The following is a 26,615-nucleotide window of genomic DNA, read 5'->3' as shown; positions in this document are numbered from 1 at the left end:
TTCAATCTCCATCCCCATTCCCATCCCATCTAGTTGCCTTGACCAAGCTTCCCACTAGAGGGAAGCCGCGCCCAAGAACTGGATAACCACAGGCACAGGCAAGTAGACTGGGAGGTCTTAGAGCACTCTCCCTGCCACAGGACAGCCACTCAGGTCATCCTCGGGGCTTGTGGCCTCCTTTAACCTGGACTGGGGCTGCCCTGCAGCAGGCAGACAGCCCTGCTTCTGGCCTCTCAAATCCTCTTGGGCCATGTCTACTTAGGGAAAAAGGGTGTGAGAAAGCCAGTCCATGGGCAAAGGGCATGCCTGCACCCCTGCAGAGGTGGGTGTTGAACCAGCAGAAGCCCCCCTTGAAGGCAAAGCTTCAATGAAAATAATGCCTCCTGACCAGCATGTCAAAGTTCATTAGATGGTGTGTTCAGCCCCAGCATCAGGCCAAAAGTGTTTGCTTCTCCTCTTCTGCTTCTCCTCTTCTGCTTCTCCCCACTTTTTTCTTTCAATTTATTTTTTTCTGTTTTTAAGACAGTTTATTACAGATGCCACTTAGGATTTGCAGTCAGCATTTCCCAGTGAGCCCACAGCTGCCCCCCTTAGGTCCCCACAGCCCTGCCCTCTCACCCTGCCTGTCGACAGCCGTGACTTTTTGGAGTCCTCGTGGTTGTGATGGGCCTTGCTGACTTTGCCCATCTGCCGCTGCTGCTCGTTCACCTTCTCCCTCATCACTGCCAGCTCCTTCATGCCCGTCTTCATGGGCTTCCTCCCTCCAGCTCCACTCAGGATCCCCACGGTGCCATCCACGTGGTTCTCAGCAAGAATGCTCTCAGACCGGTCATCACCATTATCTGCAGGAGACGGGGCAGACAAGGAAAGTGTCCAGCTCAGTCAGGCGCTGCCTCACATGTTCATCCTGCCTTGGATCATTTTCAGACATGGCTAGTTACCAAGCCATAAAATCTTTGCAAAAATTTTAAATTGCATTAGCCCTTTCATCTGGAAGGTGAGAATAGATTCTTTCATTCTGGAGTTATTACCACTCTAAAAGACAGTTTAGAGTGCAGGGGAAATCGCTGCTGGAGAAGTTCTTTCTGGCTTTTCTGTGACCTTCTAAATTACTTCCCAAGAATGCAATTTTCCCATTAGAAGTCCAGTTGGATTAGAGATGCCAAGTGTACTTCAGCTCCAACACTTAAAACCACAGTGATTAGTTACAATACCTTGAGTCCATCTGTCATCCCCCAGAGTATCTCCAGGAATACTTACTCAACATTCATGTGCTAAAATAAATTCTCAGCTCTGCTTTCAAAAATACCTCACCTCTGTACTGAGGCCATGTGGCCACCCTAATATCCTTTGGAGATGCTGCCATTTCAGTGATCATCATCCTTGCCATACCATCTTTCCAATTGTTTCTCATACACTGTGTTATTCATTTAGCTTCTACCTACTATTGCATTTGGCCACTTCTGCTGACAGTGGAATAGTCACAACTCTGCCCCTGCTGAGCACCACAAGATTCCAGCTAGTTCAGCCATTTCAAAATCAGTTAGGGGAAATGTGGGGATTTCTGGACTTTTTCCATCTCCTCTGCTCTGTGCTTTATGCATTTTCCCAATTCACCAGGAATTTGTGAGAGCAAACCTTGCCACAGCAGGACATGATGGTCACAATGCTGCAGCCACCAGTCTCTCTTTGGACTTTGCTGTGGCAATGAGGACTGATCTCAAGTCTTCCTGTTTGCTTCAAACACCTAGGAGGTGACAGCTGATCACTCCTTTTTGCCTGCTCTGATCTGGCTAAGCAAGCACATCTAGTACTGTAGCTAAATATAATACTGAAGCTGAGCCTGAATTAAGCTGTGACTTGAAGCAAGACCTCCAGAGGTCCCTTCCAGCCCAAATTAGGATTGAACCCACATATGTACATCACCTCCCAGTGCAATAATCCAGGCCAGGCTTTGTATGTCTCTGTATGTATCTCTCTACACAAAACCTCTTCAGCAGCTCCACAGGTACCATACCAGAGAACAGACCAGGCTGTTCTGGTGATGATGACAAACAGGAAGTGTCTTTCAGTATTGCCAAGGAAGAACTGTAGCACCCAACATCCCAGCACCAGAACTCTCTCTGGCACCTCCAATTTCAGCTTTCCAGCATTAGGGAACTCAGGCATTTAACTAGAGGTAAAGAAATCATATCAAACTGTGCACGATGCAGGGCAAGCAATGCTTTAGCTCATGTAACAGTGCTTAATTTATGGTCTCTCCTGCTTCTCGGAGGACCAAGCATACAGAGCATTTACAGATGTTAACAGTTCCTTTTTTCAGAATCTGCATAATGATGTTTGTCCTTACTGTCAGCACAGCCCTACTGTCATGACAGAGTAAAAAATCATAGAAATATAAAGTGTTTTATTTCTGCCACAGCTTTCTAAGCTCTTTTCAGGTATTACAACCCCAAGCTCACAAAGAAGAAACTGCAAGAGGAGTTTTGTCTGAATTTACTCAGCAAACATGCAGCTGCCTGATGCCAAGATGGCCCAGATGGGCTGGATCAAGGAGCCATCCAGCCCAGCCTGCCATTCATGAGAGACCATCAGCAACTGCTTGGGAGCAGAAGGACCATTCCCAGTCTGCGCTGCAGACCAGCAGTAAGAGCACTTTCATGGCTGAAGACTGCATCTGACTCACAGGATTGAAAAGCCACCAAAAGACCCATCCCTCAGTGGATTTGTCCAGTACCTTTTTGAACTTCTTCATGATTTCCAGAATACTAAATGCATTTGGTCTGCAGGTTTTTAGCTGCTTAGGTAGCAACTGAAAAGCAAACATGGGGCAAAACCAATCTGGCAAAGCCCATTACTTTCCTCAGTTCTGGTTCCAGGTGAGAATTGAGACAGGGTTTGATAGCCAGATGGGCGAGCTCAAAGTTTAGGCTGCTGCCTGGTGATTGCCATCTGGCCATCATCCTAGGAGTCAGACAAGCAATATTTTGAGCAGGAATATTCTGTTTATACACCAGTCTCCCCATTAATTAGAAACACATAGTGAGAAGAGAGAAGGCCATGAGGCCGCCTTTAGAGAGAATCAACTAAAAAAGCACCATTAACAGATAGGCAAGGCTGAAGAGGCAAGGCTGGCTTAGGAGAGTTTTAGCCTTCTGATCTCTTTTGTGCTCCTCTCCTTGGTGCCCCCCACATTGTCAACAACAGCAGAACAAGGGCAGCAGCAGGGTTCTCAGACACACTGCAGTCCTCTGCTTCATTCAAGAAAAGATGGTACAAACTGACAGAAAAGCAGCAAACTGGAAGTGATGTCTTCCCCCATCCATTCTCACTCCTTCCTGCCTCCAACTAAAATACATAGACATCTGCCCAAATAAGCACTGTGCTAGTAAATGCAGGCGAGCTGGTAAGCCTCTTGTCGGCTGATTCATTCACAAAACCTGCTTCTGATAATATTTTTGTTCATTTTTCTCACTTTCCAATGCTAACAAGTATCAGCCCAAAGAAAACCACTGATGGGAGTGGAGTGTGCAAGTCAATGTGCGTGAACACACCCAGGGACAGGAGAGATTGGTCTTGGCTCCCCAGGCACCATCACAGGAGCAAGACTGGATCAGCAGCCAGGAAGGTCTAGCTGCTATTGACTGTAAGCTCTCCTCTCTAAGGCCAAGTCAGCCACGGTGAGCCATGCCTTTGACCCTGCTGCCAAGCTGGACTGGTCCACCTGGGGCTGATGGCAGAACCCCATCGCAGCTTTTCCCTCTCCCAAATCTGGTGCTGCTCTTAAGAGAAGCTATCCTGACTTGGAGCTTCCAGAGGTGGCTTCATCACAGGGGAACAGAGATGAGACAGAAGGGTTTGGCCCCATGTGAAGAGCACCAGCATTTCTTTCAGGACAAGCTGCATGCACAGGAGAAGGCTGAGCACCAGGTGTGATGGACGGCATTTGAAAGACCAAAAGGACTAGGGAGCAAAAAGAAGAGTGGAGAGATAAAAACCTGAGGTCACAACAGCAGAGAGCACGCAAGCCAAATAACCCCTCTTACAATGAGATAATGCTTTCTAATGCTGCCCAAAAGCTGCAAGTCATGCTTGTTTGTTACAATCCATGAACTAATGAAGCCACCTACCATCCCTACTAGCATGGGATGGGCAGGTATGTAATAGCCTCAAGACACAGAGCCCTAATCTGTCTGTCATCCTGACCAACGCCTTTTTACTGACCAATTTCAATTCACACTAAATATATCTGTAAGGGAGTGGCACCAAACTCCGTAACAATTGTTTTATAGTTCTTTCTTAGGCATGTGGAAAACATCTCCTGTGTTATTTCAGATCAAAAGGTAGAGAGCTTTGTGCAGGGTGGGACAAGTGGGGCAGGAATCTAAGCAGATAGCTGAAGTTCTCCTGAATGCTGATGTAGAGTCCATGAAACACCTCTCTACTTGCCAAGAAAACGATTTCTTTATGGCCTTTTTCAAGGAAAATTCCCATTTGCTTCAATGGGGCGAGGACTTGGCTTAGGAAAAAGCCTGTTCAAATGGCCATCAGTTAACGTCTGTAGGGAGCTGCACTGTCTCGCCAACATTCTCAAAAGCAACTACCAATTTCCAGTGCTAAAATTTTCGGGAATCTGGTTTGAGACCTCTAGGCACCTTTGCTGAGACAGCTGAGAAACAGAGGGGCTGAAAAACAACTTGTCACTTCCAAAGCTACAAGAAAAAATGTACCACACAAAAAAAGGCAGCTGCCTCAGGTTAAAAATATATTTTTATCCCTTTGAAGAGCCCTGAAGCGTATCTGGGCAGCAGAACAGGATGGAGCCAGTAGCACTCACTTAGCACAGGAGAGCCAGGCTCTATCACGGGGAGCACACACCATGCCAAGGACTGCAGCCGCCCTTGCCAGTCCGCTCCTGCTCTCTCTGCACTTCCTTTCCTTCATCAACAGCTTGCCCAGAGGGTTTCACGTGCATTTGCTTATCTGCCCAGGGTGTTTGCACAGTGTTTAAATGCTGATTAAGGTCCCAGACTCACAGAAAATTTCACCCAAGTAGCCTTCAACACCCTGCCTGAAACCCCACTATCTGTGGGTCCCGGCTGTGTCCTGGGCTGGATAGGGCTTACATCTCCCTCCTGCAGCAATCACAGCCTCCATTGGCCAGCACTTTCCTTCTGCAGATGTCTAAGGGCTTTCCAGTTCATTAATTACCCTAAAGACAGAAAAGTGTTCATCATGAATTGCACATGGTTAAAGAAAACCAAAAAAAAGACACAGAAATATTTGAGAGTGCTGCCCAAAGCCATGCATGGACTATATGGGCAAGTCCAGAAGCTCAAGTCCTGGCCTGGCACTGCACCATGTACAGGAGTGAGCACACTTGGGGTTGCAGGAATGCAGCATCCATGAAGAGATATTTCACCCTGAGCAGTGTCATCTGTCCTAGGTTTGGCGGGTGTTTTTGCATGTTTTAGCTTTTTGGGTCTGCAAGTTCTATCATTTCAAGATACTTTAAATGTCTTATTGCTTGCCACATTTTATTTTGAAGAGCAGAGCTGCCTGTCCCATGCTGCCAAGAAGCCAGTGCTTGTCCTGTGCAGCCTGAGAGCAGACAGAGCCTTTAAGCCTGACTTTTCATATGCGCAACAGCCCCACTGGAAGAATTACTTGTAGGAAGGTAGGTAAGGAGCAGACAAACCCCAACCACAGCCCCAGTGACCTCTACCTCATCAATCTGCAAAGTACTTCAAGAAGAGCCCTAGGCAAAGGTCCAACAGCTCTGGTGTGTGTGTTATGACTTGGAACTCAGAAACCTCAGAAAAACTTTGCCAACAAGGATTATACTGGCATTGCAATTTCTTCACAGCAGGAGCTGCCAAGAACAAAGCCCACCCCTACACCCAGGATCTCTGGCCCACACCCTACCCCCAAAAAGGACCCAGGGTTTGCTAAATAGCACTGCCAACCTGTAAAGCACTGAGCCGTGGCATAGCATCCATCCACACTCAGCTGGCAGCAGAGGGAAAATGTGGGAGCACCGGTACATGGTCTGGCCCCATCATCATCAAGCCAGTCTGAAAGCAGCTGTCCAGAGGCAGATGAAACCAAAGCACCCACTCAAGTTTCACTCTTCACTTTGCACAAAAGTGCATCTGAAAATGCCACAGAGAGAGCATAAGCAATGGGCTGGGTAGGAGAGGGAGCAATGGGAGAAGGGTACATATCAGAGAAGCAGTTCACCTGCCCTGGAATAGCATCTCTCACAGAGGGCAACCATGGATGCTCAAGCAGAGGACAATTACAGAGCAATTCTTCCACTGCTCTCCTCCTGGCCATCAACAGTTCAGAAACCAAAGCTATTTCATCTAGACTAGGTTTAACAGCCATTGACAGACCTAAGAGGGAAAAGCTGTGCATGACCCCTTCTGGATTCAAGCACAGGTACACCCCCATATTGCTTGCTGTCCCCTCTCCTCAGTCAGCAGCCTGTTCTGCTTAGCCTCATCCAGTTCTGCACAGGGAACATGTCATGTTTAAGCTGTTGATTTGGTTTCAAAGGACTTACAAGTCCAGAGGTGTCTGTGCCACCCAGTTTTTGCAAGGACCAGCCTGAAGATCAGTCATCCCAATCTCTCAGAAACACAACCTACCATCATGGGACACCAATCACTTCAGAGCATCTCTCCATCTGCTGAAGAGCTCCCCAGGACTCTCTGCCTGCCTGCACTCCCAGGGTTATTTCATCACACCAACTTGCTCAGTATCAGTGAGGAATTGCACACCACAGCCAGAAAATTCCCACATTAGTCTCCAAGAGCTTGCTTTACCTCTGTGATAAGCCGTCCACAAAGCACTCTCAGATCTACTGGGGCCAAAAGCCCTAAGGGCTGTGCAAACACCTTCACCTTTTTTTTTTTTTTTTTTTTTTTTTTTTTTTTTTTTTGCCATGAGATCTTTTCAGCCCATCTCTACTAGCAGAGAAGGCAGGACTGGGGAGGGAACGGGGAATGGCATGTTCTGGCCAGGAGTTGCTTAGCAAGCTCCTCTTCCTACCCTGAGCAGCTGGCACTGAGGGGTGATCCAAGGGGCACCCAGTGCTTTCCTTTGACTCTGGCATCCTACAGGAAATGCTTTATGCTCCTCCAAAGTGCTAGGGACACTGACTTTGGGCAGCAGAGCTTTCAGCAGCTTGCTTTGCTCTCTTTTCTCTGCCTATTCCTGGTGGCTGGAGAGCTCAACTTTCCCTCCTCCATCCACCTAGGTCCAGAGCCAGAGGAAAACCTCTTACCACTGCACAGTGTCCCATAGCACACCCGTGCACCTCTGTACACAAAGACCTCCAGGACCAAGGGGGAAGCAATGTTGAATGAGCAATCTTCAATGAAGCTGATGTCAGAAGAGGATAGAAGAGGGACCAAGATGTCCCTTCCCTCAGGCTTTTCTTCAAACAGCCTTTTTTTTTTTTTCTTTTTTTTTAACCATGTTTGTAGACTGGTTTCCCAAGGATACAGGACTTGTGCAATTACACAGCCTCTGTGTTTCTGCACGTGTGTATGTTTGTAAGACTGCCTGTCTCCCTATTAGTTCTCCTCCCCCTCCACCTCTCAATATATCTACAAACACGTCAGCAAATGCCATCTGCATCTCAAACAGGAACACAATTCACAAAAATAGTAAGTTTCCACCATTTCATGGAAAGGTGCAACCAGGCTGAAGAGAGACAAAACAGCAGGGTTTGTTTTGTTAGTTTTCTTTCCAAATTATTTGACTGAAGGGCCGTGTAGCATACTATCAGTCCACTCTGTGCAGACCCAGCAAAGCACAAACCACCACTGGGGAAGGTCTGCTCCAGCCCTCCTCCGGCCAGCAGTGAGCCTGCACGTATTATTTGCAACATCCTGCTCTCTCCCGCACCAGCTGTTCACTGTGTGCCAAGAATGGTGAGAATGCTGTTCAGGACCCTCAAAAATGCAGGAGAATGCTTCAAGTCCCTTCATTTACCAAGCTTCCACTTACAATCCTGCTTTTCTTTCACAACTTCTCCTGAGCATGGAGCTACTGTGCATCCCAGTGCACACCTACAGCAGAGACACTCTGGACTTAGCTAAAAGCTGAGGCTGAGGAGCCAGAGGGTCTCATCTCATGGCTGATGACAGTTTTTTTGTGCAGGTACTTAACCTCAACACGTGTGAAGGCAGCATGCTCAGGGGAAAGACCTTTATCGTGTTTGGAAGGTTTTGCTGAGTGAAGCTCTCTAAGCTCCCTGCCACCATAAAAGCATTCCCCCTTGTTAGTGAACCGTATCTCAGCCTTTTCAACACAGTTCTACAATTAGCCCTCTGCAAAGCTCCAACCTTCCCAGCAGAACCAAATGAATTAACTTGAAAACACTTCCCAGCTTAAATTAATTGCACTGCAGCTTCCCAATTTGACATTGACCCTGTCTGTAAAATCCCCAGAGTAGTTACTATTTAGTCATTAGGGGCTTCTGCCTGAATGAAAGAAGCCATTAATCCTAGCAGACGAAATCTCTGCTCTCCTTCCCCGCTCACTCACGTGCATCTGTGTGGTCTTCAGGCACCTAAAAAAGCCTGAACCAATTTCTAATATAAGATCAGCACCTAAATCCTTGGTTCCTATGAACTTCCAGATTAAAAGTGAACCACAAAATCACCTTATTCATTTCCTATAGGTTTAACTGCTGTGTTTGAATTACGTGTCTTTCCACAATGGAAACATGGGCTCATCTCTAACCCCAAGTCCAAATTTGTCAAGGGTTTTGCATCCCACAGTCCAGAGTATGCAAGCACAGGAGAGTTTTCCTTACCACAGCCTCCATGAGGGTGCCTGCATCTTCATTACTATCTAGATGATCTCTGTCTGGCATTGGGCTGCTGTACCTCCCTTTCCTGCAGGAGAGCCAGATGGTGCCTAAATGACAGGAGCTGTTAATCTCAACAAGGCTGATTCCCAGGTATACACTCTGCAGCCTGCCAGGAAGGACTGATGAAGGACTTATGATCTGATGGACACAATCACAAACAAGAAACTCTTCAAAATCATACTAAATTTTTCTGCTTCCATCATGTATTTTGGAAAAAAATATAGCATACACAACCTTTTTCTGATTATTCTTCTATTTTTAAGTTATTACCTTTATAGGTGCAGGCAGCAACAAGCAAATACCATGATAGCTGGAGACAGACTGCCAAAGATCAGTTTGAACCTGCAAGATATGGACTACTAGAGGAAGTACTCACATCTGTCCATGTCTCTTGGATAGGGTGCTTTAGCCAAATGCAAGACGTCTTGCTTCAAGGAGAGGTGGCTGAAGGAAATTTTGTGGGTTCTTTCATATAAGAAGCTAAGGGAGATAGTCTCTAAAAATGCCCTCTGCCTGTTCCAGCTCCTCAAGGATAGACAAAAGCTCACCAAAAAGATGTCCTCTGGCTCTGGAAGCCCAACTGCAATTCACTGATTTATGAGTAACCATTTGGTGCCTGTTCACAACCCCATCAGGATCAGTGGCTGGTGGGGAAGTGGCTCTGGACCCAGCATCAGCAGAGGAGCCTGTGGCAGAGTACTGCACCATCTGGGAGGGCTGTGTGCAGCACAGCCAGAAGTCTGACCTTGGACCCTCAAGAAAGGTGGAAAATTCCTCAAAACTAGGAATAAAATCTCCCAATCAAACAAAAAACAACCCACAAATAAAGCAAAAAAAAAAAAAAAAACACTTAAAAAAACCAAAAAGGTGCTTCATCCTGCCTGTGAGAGCCATCTCTCACCTATCTCTGGTATTGCTCTACTCCCTTCTCAGCCGCATTGGCTTCTCCAGTTATTATGCATACAAATGGAATGAACTTCAGTCATTTCTACTACTAGTTTTTAAATAACATCTCACTTTTCCAAAGTCAATTTTCCAGACAGCAGCTGAGGCCAGGGCTCCCCTCACCACCCACCCAAATCTCATTGCACATTTCCTAAAAGTCTGCCTTTTTCAAAACACTCTATTATTACAGTAATTTCTTCCTAACTTCTCAGAAACTCTGCCAGAGCCCTACAGCCAATACTATCAGTCTCACTTTAAGGTCTGCTGGACCCACTGTCCCCATGCAGCCCCTGAGCTGTGCACCAGCCCTTAAAGCCAACCCTGTTTGCTTTTTCCCCAGAAACCCGCCTGTTCTCCAGGCACAAAGCACAGGTGCCTCCAAATAAAACCAGAGCACTGAACTGTAGGTAGAAGAGGGAGTATCTGCTGCAATTTAGTTGAGCCTTTTTTGCCCATGAGCATCTCCCAGCTGCCTCCAGCACTCACACTCATTATCTTCCCTCCTCATGAGGGCTATTACTTAGTTGCTATATCCCACATTTAAGCCACAAGTTGAGCTGTTCCCAGATTGTGTTTTTTTCTCATTTGACATCCAAGCTAAGCAACACCACAATTGTTTCAGGTTATGTCAAAACACTTTGGCCATCTGTTCTTGGGGCAGTATTTCACTCAGTTTTGCAGTCACTTTGCTCAATTTCTTTAACCCTTGTTTTACCCTTCTCCCAGCTAGAGGCAGAGTTGAATTTGAACCCTTGTGTTCAAGTACTCCATGAGAAGGGACTGAACCAGGTCTTGCATGTGTATTTGCTACGCACATTTACTATTTATCTTAGTATGTACATTTACCAAAACAAGGCAACTGCCACTCTCTAAGGATAAAGTCTTCACTGATACAGCACTGCTACTGAAATAACCAGGAGCTTTGACAAAATTAAGACTTTGCAGATTCATCCCACTGCTGACCAGCACATGCACACCTGCAGGAACACAATGAAACGTTCAAACTCATGGACACTCTACCAGAAGGCAGCAGTTTGATCTGTAATAACTGTTTGTGGCATACAAGGGCCATGCACAAGTAATGCAAGGCACCTTTACGGTCCCTCAGTGACTTCCAACCTCCAGAGCCTAGAGCATGGCCACATCCATGGCACTTGGCCTGCAGAAGGGGAAGATTCCTCCCCACAGGTGTGAGGGAAGCAGTGCCAGACAGCCTGCTCCTTCACTCCGATGGTATTGCTTTAGTCTCTTGCCTTTTTTCTGTAAAGGGCTGGATCTCATTTTGTTTGAAAAAGACTCTCTATTTTGGGCCACCCATGAAGCTGCCCAAATTCAAACCTCGGGAGTTTGTAGATTCCTGCTGAGCAAAAGGCAGGAAGAGAGAGTCATAAAACTGTGGTAGAGGAAGGAAGAAAAGACAGGGGAACACCACTAGCTGCATTCCCAAGGAGGATGGAGGCATTGCAAAGCTTAAGAAACAAACCACCACAGAACACAGTGACTGAGACAAACGTGATAACCCAGCTGAATCACTGTAACAGAAGCTGGGATGTACATCAGTCATCTTTCCATATAAACAGCTCCAGAAAGCATTTTGTGTACAGCCGACCAGCACACTCAGTACTAAGCACCCTGGTGTGTTTGCTTTACACCTGATCTATACAGCACCCCTTTCTTGGCCAGACAATTTGGATACTACTTAAAGCCTTGGAAGAGATCCAGGCATGTGGCAAAGAGCACTTGAAAAGTGGGATCTGATAATACAGTGGGTGTGATGGCTCCCAAATTAGAGAAAACCACCCCTGCCTTTGTAAACAATCCAAACAGTGAAACACTGAGCTTCTGCAAGGAAGTGCAGGGAATCCCCCAGCTTCAAGGAGGACTGCTGTTCCCACGGAACTCACCCCAAAATGCCAAACACCATAAGCTGGCTTGTGGCATATGGATGTTTACATCCCAACTCCAAACCAGCCCTGAACATAATGCACACCTGACATAGATCAGCCTCCCCAGCCACAGCCCAGACAGATGCTCTGCAGCAAGAACGGCTCACATTGTGCTCTGCTCATGTTGTACAGCATGCAACAGGTTTTACCTGGCCTTTATCTGTGGTACTTTGGAACCCCCAAATTTTCAAAGCAAAATGCAACAGTCATTTAAGGCCATGTAAGTCCCCAAGCACAGGCTCTGGGGAAGGAGCTCACCAAGGGGGGCACTAAGGTGGAAGGCTGTCAGTAGGTAGATTGCCCAGAGTGCTGTAACTTGCTCTGCTCTCAGACAGATCACCACAACTGGAAAGCACTGTGACCACAGCCATCCCAGAGGAAAGGGGGCAGGAGCCAAGGAGACAGTGGGGAACAGTCCCCAGCAGCTACATACTCCTTTCATCAGTCCCCAGAACAAAAGCACTGCTGCACTATTCCCCATCAGGAAGCAATGGGCACCAACCTCCACCACACTTGGTCCATAAAGCTCCACTTATTAGAGCCACTGTTGCCACATCTGTTAGTGTTTTAAAGCACATACATCTGGCTTAATTGAGCACTTGACTTTATTGCTGCTTTATCTCCATTTTCTGAACAGGCCTTGGAGAGAGGGTTTTGTGTGGCCCAAGTTTGCTTCTTTCTTCATTCTTTCTTTTTAAATTTTTTCCCCACTAAATTCCCACCTGAAGCAGGAACAAAAGCTACTGTGACATCTGCTCACAATCTCTGGGGCTGCTTTTAGGAAAGTCTCCTCTAGACAATAAACCCCATGCTAAATATTCTGGTTTATATGCTTCAAAGCTGCAGACTTAAACCCCACCAATCCTCCCTTTCCAATCTGTTTTCCCAGAAAAAAAAATCAGAATTAGTGGCAGAAGGTGGTACAGTACATGTCAGGAAGGAAGAAAAAGGATCTTGCTGCCCCTGCTGTCTCTGAAACTTTGCCTCTGCCAAGTTACAACAAACAGGAAAAGCAGAATCAAAACACAGGCCCCCTGTACCCCTCCAACCACCCAGTGCAGGCTGTGCTGGTGCCAGCTACCGCTCACAAACAATCACTCTGCAAGACTCCTCTGGCACATCCTTCCAGGTGGCCTGAACAACAGAAAAGCCCAGCTCAGGAAGCCTGCATTTGATGCATGCAGTGCTGGAATCCCTTCCAGAAAGTACAAGGGTCCTTCATGCCCCCAGACTGAGGAGAGGTTACCTGAAATGCCCTTTGCCAGCTCCTATATGCCTGTTTCCCTCTGAAACCAGAAGCCAGGCACACAGTAGCTGGGAACATAAAGGAGCACTGGCTGTAAAGTTACCTGTTTTCCCACTAGGCTACCCCAAGTATTTTGCAGTCACTGGGACACTGGGAAAACAGTTTTGGTGCCTCCTGGGGCAAGGAGTTTGGGCACCTCTGCTGGCCTGTGGCATCCTCACAAGGGCCCATGTCCAGCATCCTTCCACAGCTTTCAGGCCATGATGTGGGATGGGCACCATCCCAGATTGTTTCTCTCCCTGCAAACTGAGGCTGAGATTGCTTAGCTGGCCGCCTGTCATTTGGGGCACCAAATGCACACAAATACATTATACTGCTTAATACTACCACAGAATGCAACCCACACAAGCAGCCTAGGAGCTCTATACCTGCTAAAAGCAGAATGACCTGCGGAAATCAGGACTACTGCAGCTTCAAGGTAAGTGGCTGAAGTGATGCTTCATCACACCACCACACGTCATGGCTGTGATGCAGCAATCCTCACAATCTGTTTCAGGCACCCAGAAGGAAGCTCCTCAGTTACACCCCCTCTTGCTTTTTGTGCCCAGCAGATACACTCCTCACTCCCACCAGTCATCTCCCAAATGTCCTGCCCTGACCTCAGCTCCTTGTTCTCCTGCCTGCCACGTATAAGAGAATCCTCTTCAGCCAGTGTCACACCTTGTGAACTCTGTGGCTTTCAACCTTTCCAATGGAAGCAGGCATCAATGTCCTGCCTGAACCCCTTCTATGAGAATAAGATATTCAAAGCACTGTCAGCTCTCCCAGTGCTGTGTTCCAGTTTGATTTCATGCTGCAGTGCTGAGTCCAGCCATCCTTTATCCCTGCTGCCTGGTATCTTTCCTCCAATGTCTAAACACAAAAGCCACCCTTGAAGCGAGCAAAAACCAAGGCGTATTAACAGCAGCTGAATGAGCTCCCCTGCTCCTTCCTGTCCCAGTCCAACAAGAGTTCAAACCTAGGAAAAGAAATATCTGAATAGTGAAGGGAAAGCAAGTCAAAATGTAATTAAAGTCTGCACTTCCTATCCCAAACTGGCAATGGATATTCCTGTGCATTTGATAATTACTCAGGCACTCTTGTTTCACTAGAGAGGAAAATAGACCTGTCTTAAACAAGACGAACTTCTGGATTCCTTGGGAGGAAGGCAGTGAGCAAATCAGCTTTACAGTTGAACCCAGCTGGACTCTACCTGTGGGAACATCAGCTCAAATTACCCTCCAAAGGACACCCCGTCTTCTACAGTTAGGGAAGGCAGAGAATTTAGGTACTGCTGTACAACCCACACTGACACCCCCTTCAACCACAACAGAGAGAGGGGACAGCAGATCAGCAGACAGCTTCTGCAGCATTGCTTCCCAGGGAAACGGAGCAGTCAGGGAATGAGCTGCTCCTCTGTGACCAGCAGCTGACATCAAGAGGACTGTAATGACTGATCATCTCCTCTGCTTTGGGAAAGCAGTGACATAGGGACTTTCCAAGCCAGAGGCTGCACATGGCTCATCACATTTCTTAGCTAGCCAAACAACTATCAATTTCTATATTTCCTTTTAGATGCCATTTATATATCAAGACCATTTCCAACTTCTTACAGGAGTGACCTTCATAGTTCAGCTCTGTGCCCTGCTTGATCTTTTCATGGAATGCCAAATGAAACTGAAAAATAGTGATCTTCTTGTTCCTGTTTTATAGCTTTCCCTCAACCCACACGAACAAGTCAGCAGAAAGACCTAAACATCACAGTGCCAGCCTTTATACTCTGTTGAGACAGGCTTTGAAGACCCCTTAGCCAAGGGGTGACCTTCAGAATGCGAACTGCACCTGCTGTGTGTCATGCATGCCTCCAAAATCAACCACAGCCCTGGAGAGGGGCTAGGAGCCAGGACACCTCTTCTTTAAAAAGAAAGAAAAATGCCCAGCCTTTTTGCAACTACAGAAGGCCTTGGCATGAGCTAAGGGCACAGGAACAAAGCCAAAGCACATGGAAAACAGCAGCAGCAGTTCTTACTGCTGCCTAAGTGGAGAGCTGGGACACCACCCTAGAGGAAGGAACTCACTGTAAGCTCCTGATGAGCTGCACAGAGTGCCCTGACACAGAGACCCCTCCAGTGCCACCCCCAGTGCTGCCCCAATGGCCCCCACCCATCTCCAGCCCATCAGCACTCACTCTTGTCACACAGTGAAACATGTTGGCTGAGGACCAATGAAAGCACCTTCTAATGGGATTTTTCAGGTTTCAAGGATATCAGTGTCTGGCACAGTCTGAAGTAATTAAGACAACTTCCAAGAGACAATCTGGCATTGATTAACCAGCTATTTACCACTGAACATTACAAGTTCCCACTCAAACTCTGCACCAGAAGAAACTTGCTATTTCCTAATTGTTTTCTCACTTGCCCTATTCCAGTGTCTCACAAAGCCCAGCTGTGGCCTCTCACACCCCTCCCTCAGCCTCACCATGCTTTGCCTTGCTAAACAAACCATGATGGTGTCAGCCAGTCTAAAGCTGAAAAGCTTCCTGAGGGTTAAAGGGAAAAGCAAGTTGCTCTTGGCAAACAGATAAATCCAGTTTTCACTGAACAGGTCTCAAGATGGACAGCCACAGCCACATGTGCTTGCAATCATCATATTTACATTTGAGTCTTCCTACTGAATACCAGTAGGAAGAATACCAGAGTAAGAAAAGCCCTCGATTGATCTCATTTCTACCAGCTTCATTTGGCTGATCCCTACACAGCCACAGATCTCTTCATCATCAAGTTCCCCCCCACCAAAAACATCCCTAATGCCACAAGAGCTGAGTTAACACCTCATTTCACTACTCCCTCCTACATCACGTAGAAAGCACGCCTGGAGGAGCAGCAAACAGGTAATGCTGGAGGGAGGGGTTTGTAGTGAACAGGGAAGAGTTACTGGTGGCATTAACACCTCACGGGAGGGGTAATGCAAATTTTGCATTCAGACAAGATTTGTTACAGGACCAGAGAAGGTAGAATGGGTATGTCCAGTTTCAGGGAACTTTCACACTCTTTCCATGTGTAATACCACCAGCTGCTATGTCATCCCTTCTTTCCCTTCTTTGAAAGGGAATTAGGAAGGCCTTCCATCACCAGTGAACTCCAGAAGAATAAAATACACCCAGCCTTTGCAGTGAGTCCTTCCCTGCAAAGCTGCATCATCTCTTCTTCTAGTGCCTGCACAGCAGCATAGAAGGTACATGGGAAGACAAGAAATCAGCAGGACAGGACTTTGCCTCTTTTGAGGTCTGTAGAATACTATGTAAACTGATGGGGCAACATAAATATTTATTATTACAGAGGTGTAAGAGAAGAGGAGAATGGAAACTGCTTATCAATAATGAAAAGCAAAAGTGAATAAAACCTGTGGAGATAATTCCACACAAGCCTTCTTGTTCCTAAAATATATAGCGGAGCACCACAGAAGAAAGTAGGACAGATTGGTCAGATAAGATACTAGAAAGGAAAAGGGCAACCAGGAAAAATTTGACTACACCTATAGTTAAATCTAGGAAGACCAAAAGAACTCTTATAAATATGCAGCTTTTACTGAGATGAAAATTACTGGATTAGAGAAACACGGACAATCCAAATAACTGGTCGCTGGTATAGTTTACAAAAGGGTTGTGATAGTGTATCATGTTATGAGTGATTTTAAAGTCAAGACCAAATGTTTTTTGTAGTGTTCTAATCAAAACAGTAGTTCACATAGCAAAAATATGTGGTCTGAACTGGACCAGGAAGCAGGCTTGAGAACGGGACACTGTCCTTCTTGCTGTAGAGGTGTGAAAAATTAACCTGGGAGCATCAGAGATGGATGCCCTGAGAGATGACCTGACACTGTGTGGAATGATCCCTAAACCAAGAAACTCCACCAAAGAAAAGGGCAGTTCTCAGATCACACCTACTGCAGTGGAGCAGGGATGGAGGTCTCCCGATGATGATTCCTTACAAAGTGGCCTTGATCGGTTGCCACAATTCACAAAGTCAGCCTGAATCCTTAAACTGGACACAAAATGGAGAAGCACCTATACAATAAAACAGCCCCAGAGACAGACAAAGGAACAAACTCTTAATACAGCATCAGCTGGTGGAAAATGTGGGAAGTCATCAGAGAAGTCATCCAGAAAAATTAACTTGGAAAATGGCAGAAGGCTGATGAATATTTTGCATCAAAACAGCCATCAGCCTCCCCGTGATGTTCACAGAATGAAACTGTACAACGAGCCCTAAATAGTCTGGAGTGCATCTTGCTCCTTTGCCCCAAAGGCAGCATGGCCATGCTGGGGGAGCTTGGAAGTGGAGAGAAGCAAATGCTTAAAATCTAACCCTCACTGAGTCACAGGAATAAATGAGTCTAGAAAGGCCCACCATTAGCTGGGGAAGAGCCTTTTGGAGGCCTTAAAGGCATGTGACACTTCTCAGTTTCTCCCCTACCAGCCTTTGTTTCATTTGCAATTAAAGTATCAGAGCTGCCAGCTATCCTTTTCCCCGTTTCTGTCAGGGCTGTCGGCCTCAGACAACATACCTGATACCTCCTCCTGAGCAACCGATTCTCTATCTCTGTTCCAAACTTTACCACGTTATCTGGTCATTGGCATTGAATAAAGCCTTCCCCTGCTTACCCATTGCAGCTTTCTGATCACTTGCTCCATTTCCAAAATCCCCTTTCATTTAAAGTGTAAGGTTACAAAGTATAGATTTTCTCATTTCAACTCCCCCCAAAGCTGGACTAGTTTGGCTTGGCTGCAGGGTAAACTCTAGAGCCTAAAGAAAACAAACACATAGGACACTTCTGCTACTCTGAAAGGCTGAGCAATAAAATCTCAGTAAATAAATAAATAGATGGAAACCCGCTTTGGGTCAGAGAATGTCATGCCACTTGCGTTGCTACAATTTAAAATAAAATCAATTTTAAAAATCAGGTAGACCAGGGACCCTCACCTAAAAAACAGTATTAACAACAGCAAAATGATCTCTCCATTCCCTTTGAAAATTCAGAACAGTAAAACATTTTGTGAAACAGGAATACTGCTTCAGCCTCAATCCAACTGTACTGTGAATGAAACCCCAAACTCTTCTGAGCACAATTTTATTTTGAATTTGGTCTTGATCATCATTTGGTCACACTGACCTTTAACAATCACTCTCTCATGACAAAACCTGCCTTCTGCCAAGCTGAAGGAGCATTACTGTGGCAGGGTAAGCATTACGTCCTGTGTGTTGACAAAACCTGCTGGGTACATGAAGAAAACTAAAACATTTTAGAAAATTATTCTTTTAAGGAAAAAAATCCTCCCTGAGATTAGTTCAAGGGCCTCCTGAACCACTGGACATGAGACTTGCTGGGAGCCACATCACAGCAACCTCCTTGGGAGCAGAGAAGTATCTGCCCTGCCCTTGAGGCATCAGATGCCGTATTTTCTAGACAGGATATTATTAGGGTGAGTTATGGCATGACATCCTCATGCCAACACTATTTTCTCGCTCACAGTGCTCTTTCCCCTCCCTTTGTTCTCCTCCCGTAACTCATCACAGCTGCCAAGTCCTCCCCATGGCACAAGCTCCCACTCCTCTGGAGCCCTTCCCTGCACCTGTGCCTGCCTACATCCATTTTTCCGGCTCATGGCTGCTGCTGAGGGCTTGCCAGCTTTCCAGGGGGCTAACGCTTCCCTCCCCATGAGACACTTCTCTGTGGTAGTTTCTTCAAAGCAGGATGGAAGTCCCCTTTCCCCCTGGGATCAATTATCATGTGCAGGTTTTAGCTCTCCACTGGCAGATTTCACTAGCAGAAATCCCATTCATCAAAGTCTTCAATCTGGTCTTTCACTGCCCATCCCAGCACTCTGTTTTATTCAGCTTTATCTCACTCCTGACTCTCTCAATCATCCACATCATTTATCCTAAAGAGTTTTTCTGGACTTTCTCTCTTCATAACAATGAGCCTAACAGTGCAGCCACAAGTATTCAACACCTACAGTTTCCACCAGGAGTGGTGCTCCTACCCTCTGACTAATTTCAATCAATTTGATTTTTTGACTTTCAGTTCTTCCCCTCAGTTTCCAACATTTCCATGTCCTCATCCCCTCCAACTGTATTTAACAACAAAGCAAAATTTGGTTAATACTGGATCCATACCTACATCATCTTTGATCTTCCAGTTAGTCTTTGCTGCACAGCAGCTTCAAGTCTGATTTTATTTATGTAGCTGAGAAACCTGTTGCTATTTGTTTTAATTTCTTTTGCCAGACCTAACGCAGCATGACTTCTGGCAATTCTCATTTTATCCCTACCCTTCCTGACCTCTAAGACATTGCTTTTTTTGCCAATTAGTCTTTTTTTCCATTCCTTACAGACTCTGTTTAATCCCAGCTATCCCTTTTAAGGTGGCTATTCACCAGCTTTCAGCAAGGAGCCCTTTCCTGCCCTGTTTTCCTCCTCTGCCTAGGACCCCTGGTCCAGATAGTTTCTGCACCTCTGAATTAGAGGCTCTGTATCCTCTGCATTCTGCATTCACGATTCTCTGCCCAGATGACTTCACCCACCAGGTTTTTTCATTTTTCAGAGTTTGTCCTTTCAAAGACAAGTATCCTAATTCCAGATCTACTTTTGTTTAGGTTTCTATTTAATTTAAATGGAATCCATTTTATGAGCACTAGGTCCGAGATTCCTCTGTACAATCAGGCCCTCTTAACATCAACACTAGTTAACAAAACAAAACCTAAAATAGCACCTCCATTTGCGGGTGCTCTATTTAATGAAAAAGCCTGGGCTACCACATCCAGGCATATCTATGTTTTACCTTATTAATAAAACATATTTGTTAATATGTATTCCTAGATATTAAGGTACATTCCTAAGTTCCCACAAAAATATTATTTTGGAAATTTTTATCTTTCTAATAAAATTACAGCGACATTTATCCACATGATTACTGCCACCCCATGGAATTTCCTTCATTTTCTTAATTTTCCTAATTTTCATTTTTAATTCCACCTTCCCCACAAAGGTTGCCTTTCTCATCTCTACACTGCTATAGCTAGGTTAGCATCACTACCAGTCCATATAGGCCACATGCCAGTGCTTCTGGTATCACCAGTTCTGGGTCCTTGACTTCTGATCACAGCCACCCAGACCTTCCCCCTTTCTGAGGATACTATAAAAGAAAACAAAACACACCATCACAGAAAAACACCATCACAAAACCCAGTCAGTGCAGAACATTTAAGTCTGCTAATTGTGGCTTCATCTTTGGTCTGTTTGAGATGGGAGTCAGTAGTGTTGGCTCAACATGAGGGACTGTGAATGGACTTGTCATGGATGTCACAGGGTCTGGCACATTTCTTCATCAAAACCAATGTTGGCCAAAAAAAGGGGAAATGCAAATGAAAGAGGATGAATTAGCCCAAGACAAAAATGGATTCTGGTAGACTAAGAAAGTCTCAGTGCCCATTCTGTTACTGACTGTGGGACCAAAGAGTTTTGTTTTCAGTACTTTCTTTGTTCCTGATCCCACTCCAATTTTTGTGTGCTCTGTTTCACAGCGAGGTCCTTGAAAGCAACTAATGTGGCCCTGGCCATAATCTGCTTAAGGTAATTTATGGTGGTACAATACAGCTGACTTCAGGGAAGTCAATCCTGACACCAGGAAGGTCCCATAAACAGTCTCAGAGCCAAGTTCGTGAACTACGATTCAAGAGAATTGGATTTGAGCCCTCCTACCCTGCTGCTTGATCCTTAAGAGACCTTGAGGAATTAACTGTATCACTCTATCCAGCAGTACATATCTCTAAAAAAGGGACCATAAAAATCCCATCCTTGACAGAATGACTGTTAGCATCAAGCTAGCAGACAGAAAAAATCCTTGTAACTATGGCAAGAACAACCACATAGCTAAAATGAATAGATAATTTAGGTGTGTGTCCCTTACTCTGACACTGACTATGCTTTTAGTCCCACATAAATAATTCCCCTTTATTTTGTCATGCTTTTATCACTGAACATGCAGGTTAAAGTAAAAAGGGGCACGGGATTGGGGGAAAACTTTGATGCCTTTCTCTCTTTAGCCCTGCAAAGGCTGGAGGCGTTCAGCAAAATCTAAAAAAAGGATTGTGGTAATTACCTCACCTGCCTTGCTCCAAAAATTGCATCTTCACTAAAAACCTCATGCAGTGTAGCTCTGCAAACTAAGACAACCCCAGATAATAATCCTGAGCTATGCATTTGACTTGGTTTTTTTTTCCTCATGCTATGCAGATTAAGCAAAACTGACATTATGCAGAAACCCAGGAGATACAGACAATTAACTCTGAATACTTACCCTAACACACCCCCCACTCTGGACCACACAGCAGGGTGGGTGGGGGAAACACAGATGTTCCCCCACAGCACCAAACACAACTGACCTCACTGTTACCTTCTCACCTGCTGAAAAATTCCTATTCTTGCTTGGCATCAGGCACAGGTGTTACCAAGCCTGGCAGAGGTTGGACACTCCTCAAACTTGGAAATTTAAGCAAAGATTTGGGTGCATCTTTTTTTTTTTTTTCCTTCCTCCCTCCTATAACAAGAATCAGCAATTTTGCAAAAGTGATTTGCATTTTCTCAACCCAATCACTTTTCATATCAAAGAGGTGTACGTGCCAAAACACATGTGAGCCTAGGCATGTAAGAGGCAACAGCAGTCTGCAACTTGCCCTTGAGAAACGTCAGGCAGTAATAAGCTATTCATTCATAGTGCTGCTCCCAGGCAGTGAAGAGCTTCAGAAGGGCCAAGATTTGGTCCTGAAAGAACTGGGACCCTGGGAGCAAAGGTCAGACTCCTAGAAGTGATAAATTTAGCTCTGCACCTGAGCCACTTGATCAAATGCTATTGTTACAATTTAAAATCAGCGTGTTGACCTGAGGTCCCTCCAGAACAACAGAGTCCCAGTACACAATTTGCTCAACAGGCTAATTTAGAGATAATCTTGTCTCCTAAACACTTCTTCATCAAAGAACAACACTCAGGCTCCAAGGGAAAGGATGAACATCCCAAATCCCACTGCTTCATGACTGGATTAGGTAATATGGATCTTCAGATCCAGAAGCTGAAGCTGAGCTCCCTCAAATCCATCTGCTTCTGCTGAACATCCTGAGGCCTGGCTGATTCCAAGACGGCAATAAGCGGCCACATGATGAAGTCCTCCAGCCCTGAGCCTTTGCTCTCCATAAATTCATCACAGTTTATAAATTTCTCTGAAATCAACACTGCAACATCACAATGCTTAGCCCTTGTTTGTTCCACAGTGAATAACATAACTCCAGTGTTGGGCAACTTGACTTGCAAAAATCTAGACTGTCTGCTCCTCCCACCCTAAGGAATGCTCTTGCCTGCTCTCCATTGTATGGGCTGGATGGCCATGGGTTTGGAAATAGGACAAAGCAAAACAAAGGGACAATACAGCAGTTTAAGACAGCAGCCTGGTCTCTCACGTTGCTATCACCTCAGCTGGTTATAATCTCCTACACAAAATGTAATAACAAGCAAATGTCTAATGACTGGAAGATGAGTGTGCCTTGCTGAGGCAACACAGCAGGGTAAAGGACCCTTGCCAATAGCAGTGAGAATCTTATTTTGGTGCTTCCATGAATACAACTGCCATTTACCTATCTCCCAGATCCCAGAAGGCCTGTGGAATGCTGCTGCAATGAAAAGGAAAACTCCTGTCCTCCTCTTCCACCAATTAATGCCCCCAGATCACCTTAGCTGCTCTGAACCCATTTTCCCTTAATGAGCTAGGCCATCCTGATCCTCAACCCCCACAGCTGTTCACAAGCACCTATAAGAGATCTCTCAAGTACCCAGAGAAAGCAGCATGAACAGGATCAGCCAGGAAATCCCCAGATGGCCCAAGGGGAGGGAAAAAAGGCTGCATGATGCAACCTTGTACTGAAGTAAACCTGCCCTAACCAGTTCCCATCCAGAGTAGTTTCTTCCCAGGGCAAATGAATTTCTTCCCAAGACAGCTGTTTGTTCATGCGCAGATGTCCAGAGGCATCTGCCTCCTTGCCTCGTCTCCGCCACTTATGCCACATCATCACTTATATTTCATGTTATTTCACTCCTTGCTTTGAGCAACAGCAGCTCTCCTTGCAGGTATGGACACACTTCCCCCTCTTTGTTTCCCCATCTCAGACCAAGCCTTCATTGTATCTTCTGAGAGCAATATTAACTTCTGACAAACCCTGTTCTTCCTCACACTCTGATGGAAAAAAAACAGTAGTTCAAACCCATTCCACCACCAAAATTCTCACGTGGAACCTCTGGGGACTGCACTTTCTGTGGCAGCTTAATCTGAACTTGAGGGTTGTGCTGTGCTGCATTATCAAGAAACACTCTGAGAAAGGGAACTGGGCTCAGGGAGCTGGGGAAGGAATCAGGAAAGTCCAACAGACATCAGCCTGCCATCAGCAAGGGTGTAAGCAACAGCTTTCAGGAGGTTGCAAACAATAGGAAAGGCTTGACAAGCCAGAAAGGAACAATTGCATTAAAATGTCAAGATTTTGACCAAAATACTCTGAATTGGGGGAGGATGAGGCCAGCTTTAACATCTCTTTTGCCCAAAATGACAATGGACTGAAGTATTCTCCAGGGAGCAGAACAAGGAGGTTGTCTGTTCAGGGGACTGGCATGGATGAATTCTTTCCATTTGGCTTTCCAACATCAAATTTGTAATATTTTAAGTTCAAAAATGAAAAGCCTCTCTGCCAATTTTCATTAAATGAGTAACAAATAGTTTGAATGGCTCCAAAGGTTATTATACCAGGCATGAGATGACTGAAACATGGGAAATGTCACCACTTATGTTTTAAAAAACACACTGAAAAAAATCACCCATAGGACCTGACTCTCACAGTCAGTCTAGAGAGACTGACAAGTGACTACACATTTGCTCACCACAAAATCTTGTCCAGCCTAGCATGGAAATACCCAGAGACACAGCTGGGCTGGAAAACCTACTGGTGCCAGACAGCATCTGTGTGCCACTGCAGCTGGCAGAGGAAGAAAAAGCCTAATGATGGTGCAGGACTAGCCAGTAAGTCTTCAGTGATTGTCTCCCTTCTAAAGAGACCTAAAGCCCACAGGAAACATCAAACACAAGGTTGCCCTTCCAGTGTCCCCTGCTTTATCTCCTCACATTCACTGTAGAGTATGTGACCTTCACAAAGGGAGCACAGACAATGCTCACCCCAGAATAAGATCCAGGAAGGGACAGAATACAGACATCTCTGCAACAGAGCCTCAGCAACTCTCATCTCCCAGATCTCGAAACAGTGACTAATTAGAAACATCTTTAAATCCCCAGCTGGGGAGGCGACTGTAAAGAGACAAAACATAAGGATGATGATGATATGTGCAAGTGCTGTTACTTGTTATCAACTCAAAATGTTGACAGCATCTCTTAGCAAGCACACACCAGTGAATAGCTTACATGCACTAATTCTCTCTCAAAAAGCATGTGCTTAACCCTCATCAAAGACAGCACTTCTCCATTCCACATGAAACCTCAGAAATTGCCAAAATGATTTAAAGCCCTAGCAAACAAGAGCTCTTGGAAGTGATAATCAACCCCCTCTTGCCCACACGTGACTCTCAAGGTCTGTTTCTCATGTTCTACAGTTTCCAGATGGGACCCATCAACAAGCTATCAATTGCCCCTCACATGCAGATGAACGGGTAATTAGTTAAATGACCTAATTAATATTAATACACTTGAGTGATATAACTAACAAAGATTGATTTTTAAGGAGTTCTATGTGTCTTTCCTGAGAGTGTGCTTGTGAATACATTCACAATGTTTCTGGTTCTCTGATGTATAATACTGCCTGAGTTTCTGCTTGAATCCCTAAGGACACATGAACAAGGTACAGTCCTACCACCCAGCAACTATTTCCATAAAAGCCATAGGAAACCAGTATCTTAGAGCTCAATCCCTCAACTGAATTTTCCGGTTCAAAAGTTTTCAGGGTAGCCATAGAGACAAAGATAATCCACACGTGCCCACACACAGGCTCATCTGGAAGAAAGCCAGGCTCAAAATGGGACAGCCAGTGCATTACTTTAAAGCGAGAAAGAGAAGTCTTTACTGAGTGCAAGAGCCAAACAAGGACCATGTTTGCACTTTATTGCCCAGATGCCCTCTCAACAGAGTTAATATGGCATGGCAAACTGTAGAGGCGTTAAAGGGGAGAGACCTGCACTTTGACTGCCATCAGACGCTCTGGAAGCATGAAGTATGCACTCCTATGATGGGGATTAAAAAAAAAAAAAAAAAGGTAAGATGTGGACGATTTAAGGGGCAGGGGAGACAAAGAACGGGCACAGTGAACTCAGCCTCGTAAAACACATGCAGGCACTCGCCTGCACCAAGCGGGGACGTGGAGCGCTCCGGTGCCAGGTCCTGGAGCAGCACAGGGGATCCTGCCCGCCCCATCCCCGGGGCTCCGGCGGTGGCACAAACGAGCAGGGACAGACTCGTTATGAGCAGCCCGCAGGGAAGCACGGAGCCAGTTGCTCACCTCGCAAAGCCTGCGGGCAAGGCTTGCTCAGCGCCTGCCCCCAGCTGCTGCACAAGGGGAGCCAGGGGACGCGGCCCTGCGCGCTCGGCACAGCATCCCACTGCAGCCCCACACACAGGAATGGGGGGTTCTGCTCCAGACACCATCCAGCCTGGGCGTGTTCTGCATCTCCATGACTCCAGCAAATCACACATGGAGGAAACCCAAGGACAGAGCTGGATCAAGCAGGAGAAAGAAAGTTTGAATTCACTTAAAGTAATTTTAGGACCCATATGAAATACAGCAGGCCCAGGGGACCCTTCTGTCTGGCTGGGCCAACCTCACCACAGCTAAGGAATTCAGGGGTACCTTCTGCAGCAAAGAACTCCTTCCAACTCCAGTCTGCCAGCAGCAACATCTGCCCCGGTGCCCCATGACCCAGGAGACCACTGAACCACTTAGTAATTCAAATACTCCACAAGTTTTCTGCTCTGTCCTGGTTGGGCCAGCTTTCAAGGGACACTGTCAAGGCAGATATATCTCTAAAAAATCCCCACCACACACATTACACCCCCAACCTGAACCCTTCAAACAGTGAGAGGGAGAGGAAAGGAAAAAGCTGTGTCAGGATGGAGGACACAGCATGAAGGGTGCAAGCACAGGCACATCAACAGCTCCTGGGAAAGAGAAGGAGGTTGAAACACAGCCCAGACCTGCTGCTTAGCAGCTGGGATTTAACACTTGTTGCAGCAAGAGAAATTAGTAACAGAAATCATCACAGAGAAGCATGGGGGTGTCAGGTTCAACACAGGCCTGCACCAAGGGAAAGCAGCAAAAGTGATCTTCTGGGAAGTGTTGGTTGGGTTAGTTCTATTTTGGTTTTTTTTTTTTTTTTTTTTTTGTGAATAGATCTTCATACTCCTGATCACAGTCCTAGGAGTGTTTATCCTCCCTTAGATCTTCTTATTCCATCTTGG

General features: G+C 45.9%; 1 protein-coding gene across 2 annotated transcripts in view; it reads right to left on the bottom strand.

Moving 5' to 3' along the window:
* The window catches only part of IGFBP2 (insulin like growth factor binding protein 2), a 55,034-nt gene that overhangs the window by 4,722 nt on the left and 23,697 nt on the right, over nt 1–26,615 (bottom strand). Inside the window, exons 1-2 of one of the 2 annotated variants that reach the window (XM_030241850.2) lie at nt 21,523–21,568; nt 619–842 (exon numbers count right to left, since the gene is read on the bottom strand). In XM_030241850.2, the coding sequence (XP_030097710.1) occupies nt 619–842; nt 21,523–21,553 (255 nt within the window). In that variant the 5' untranslated portion in view covers nt 21,554–21,568. Of the gene's footprint in view, nt 1–618; nt 843–21,522; nt 21,569–26,615 lie in introns of those variants that run through there. The other variant, XM_050976966.1, reaches the window with a different exon arrangement.

This window comes from Serinus canaria, chromosome 7 (genome assembly GCF_022539315.1).
Source record: "Serinus canaria isolate serCan28SL12 chromosome 7, serCan2020, whole genome shotgun sequence".
Classification (NCBI taxonomy): Eukaryota; Metazoa; Chordata; class Aves; order Passeriformes; family Fringillidae; genus Serinus; species Serinus canaria.
The sequence above is the reverse complement of the archived record's forward strand: the minus strand, read 5'-3'. Positions and strand labels throughout refer to the sequence as shown.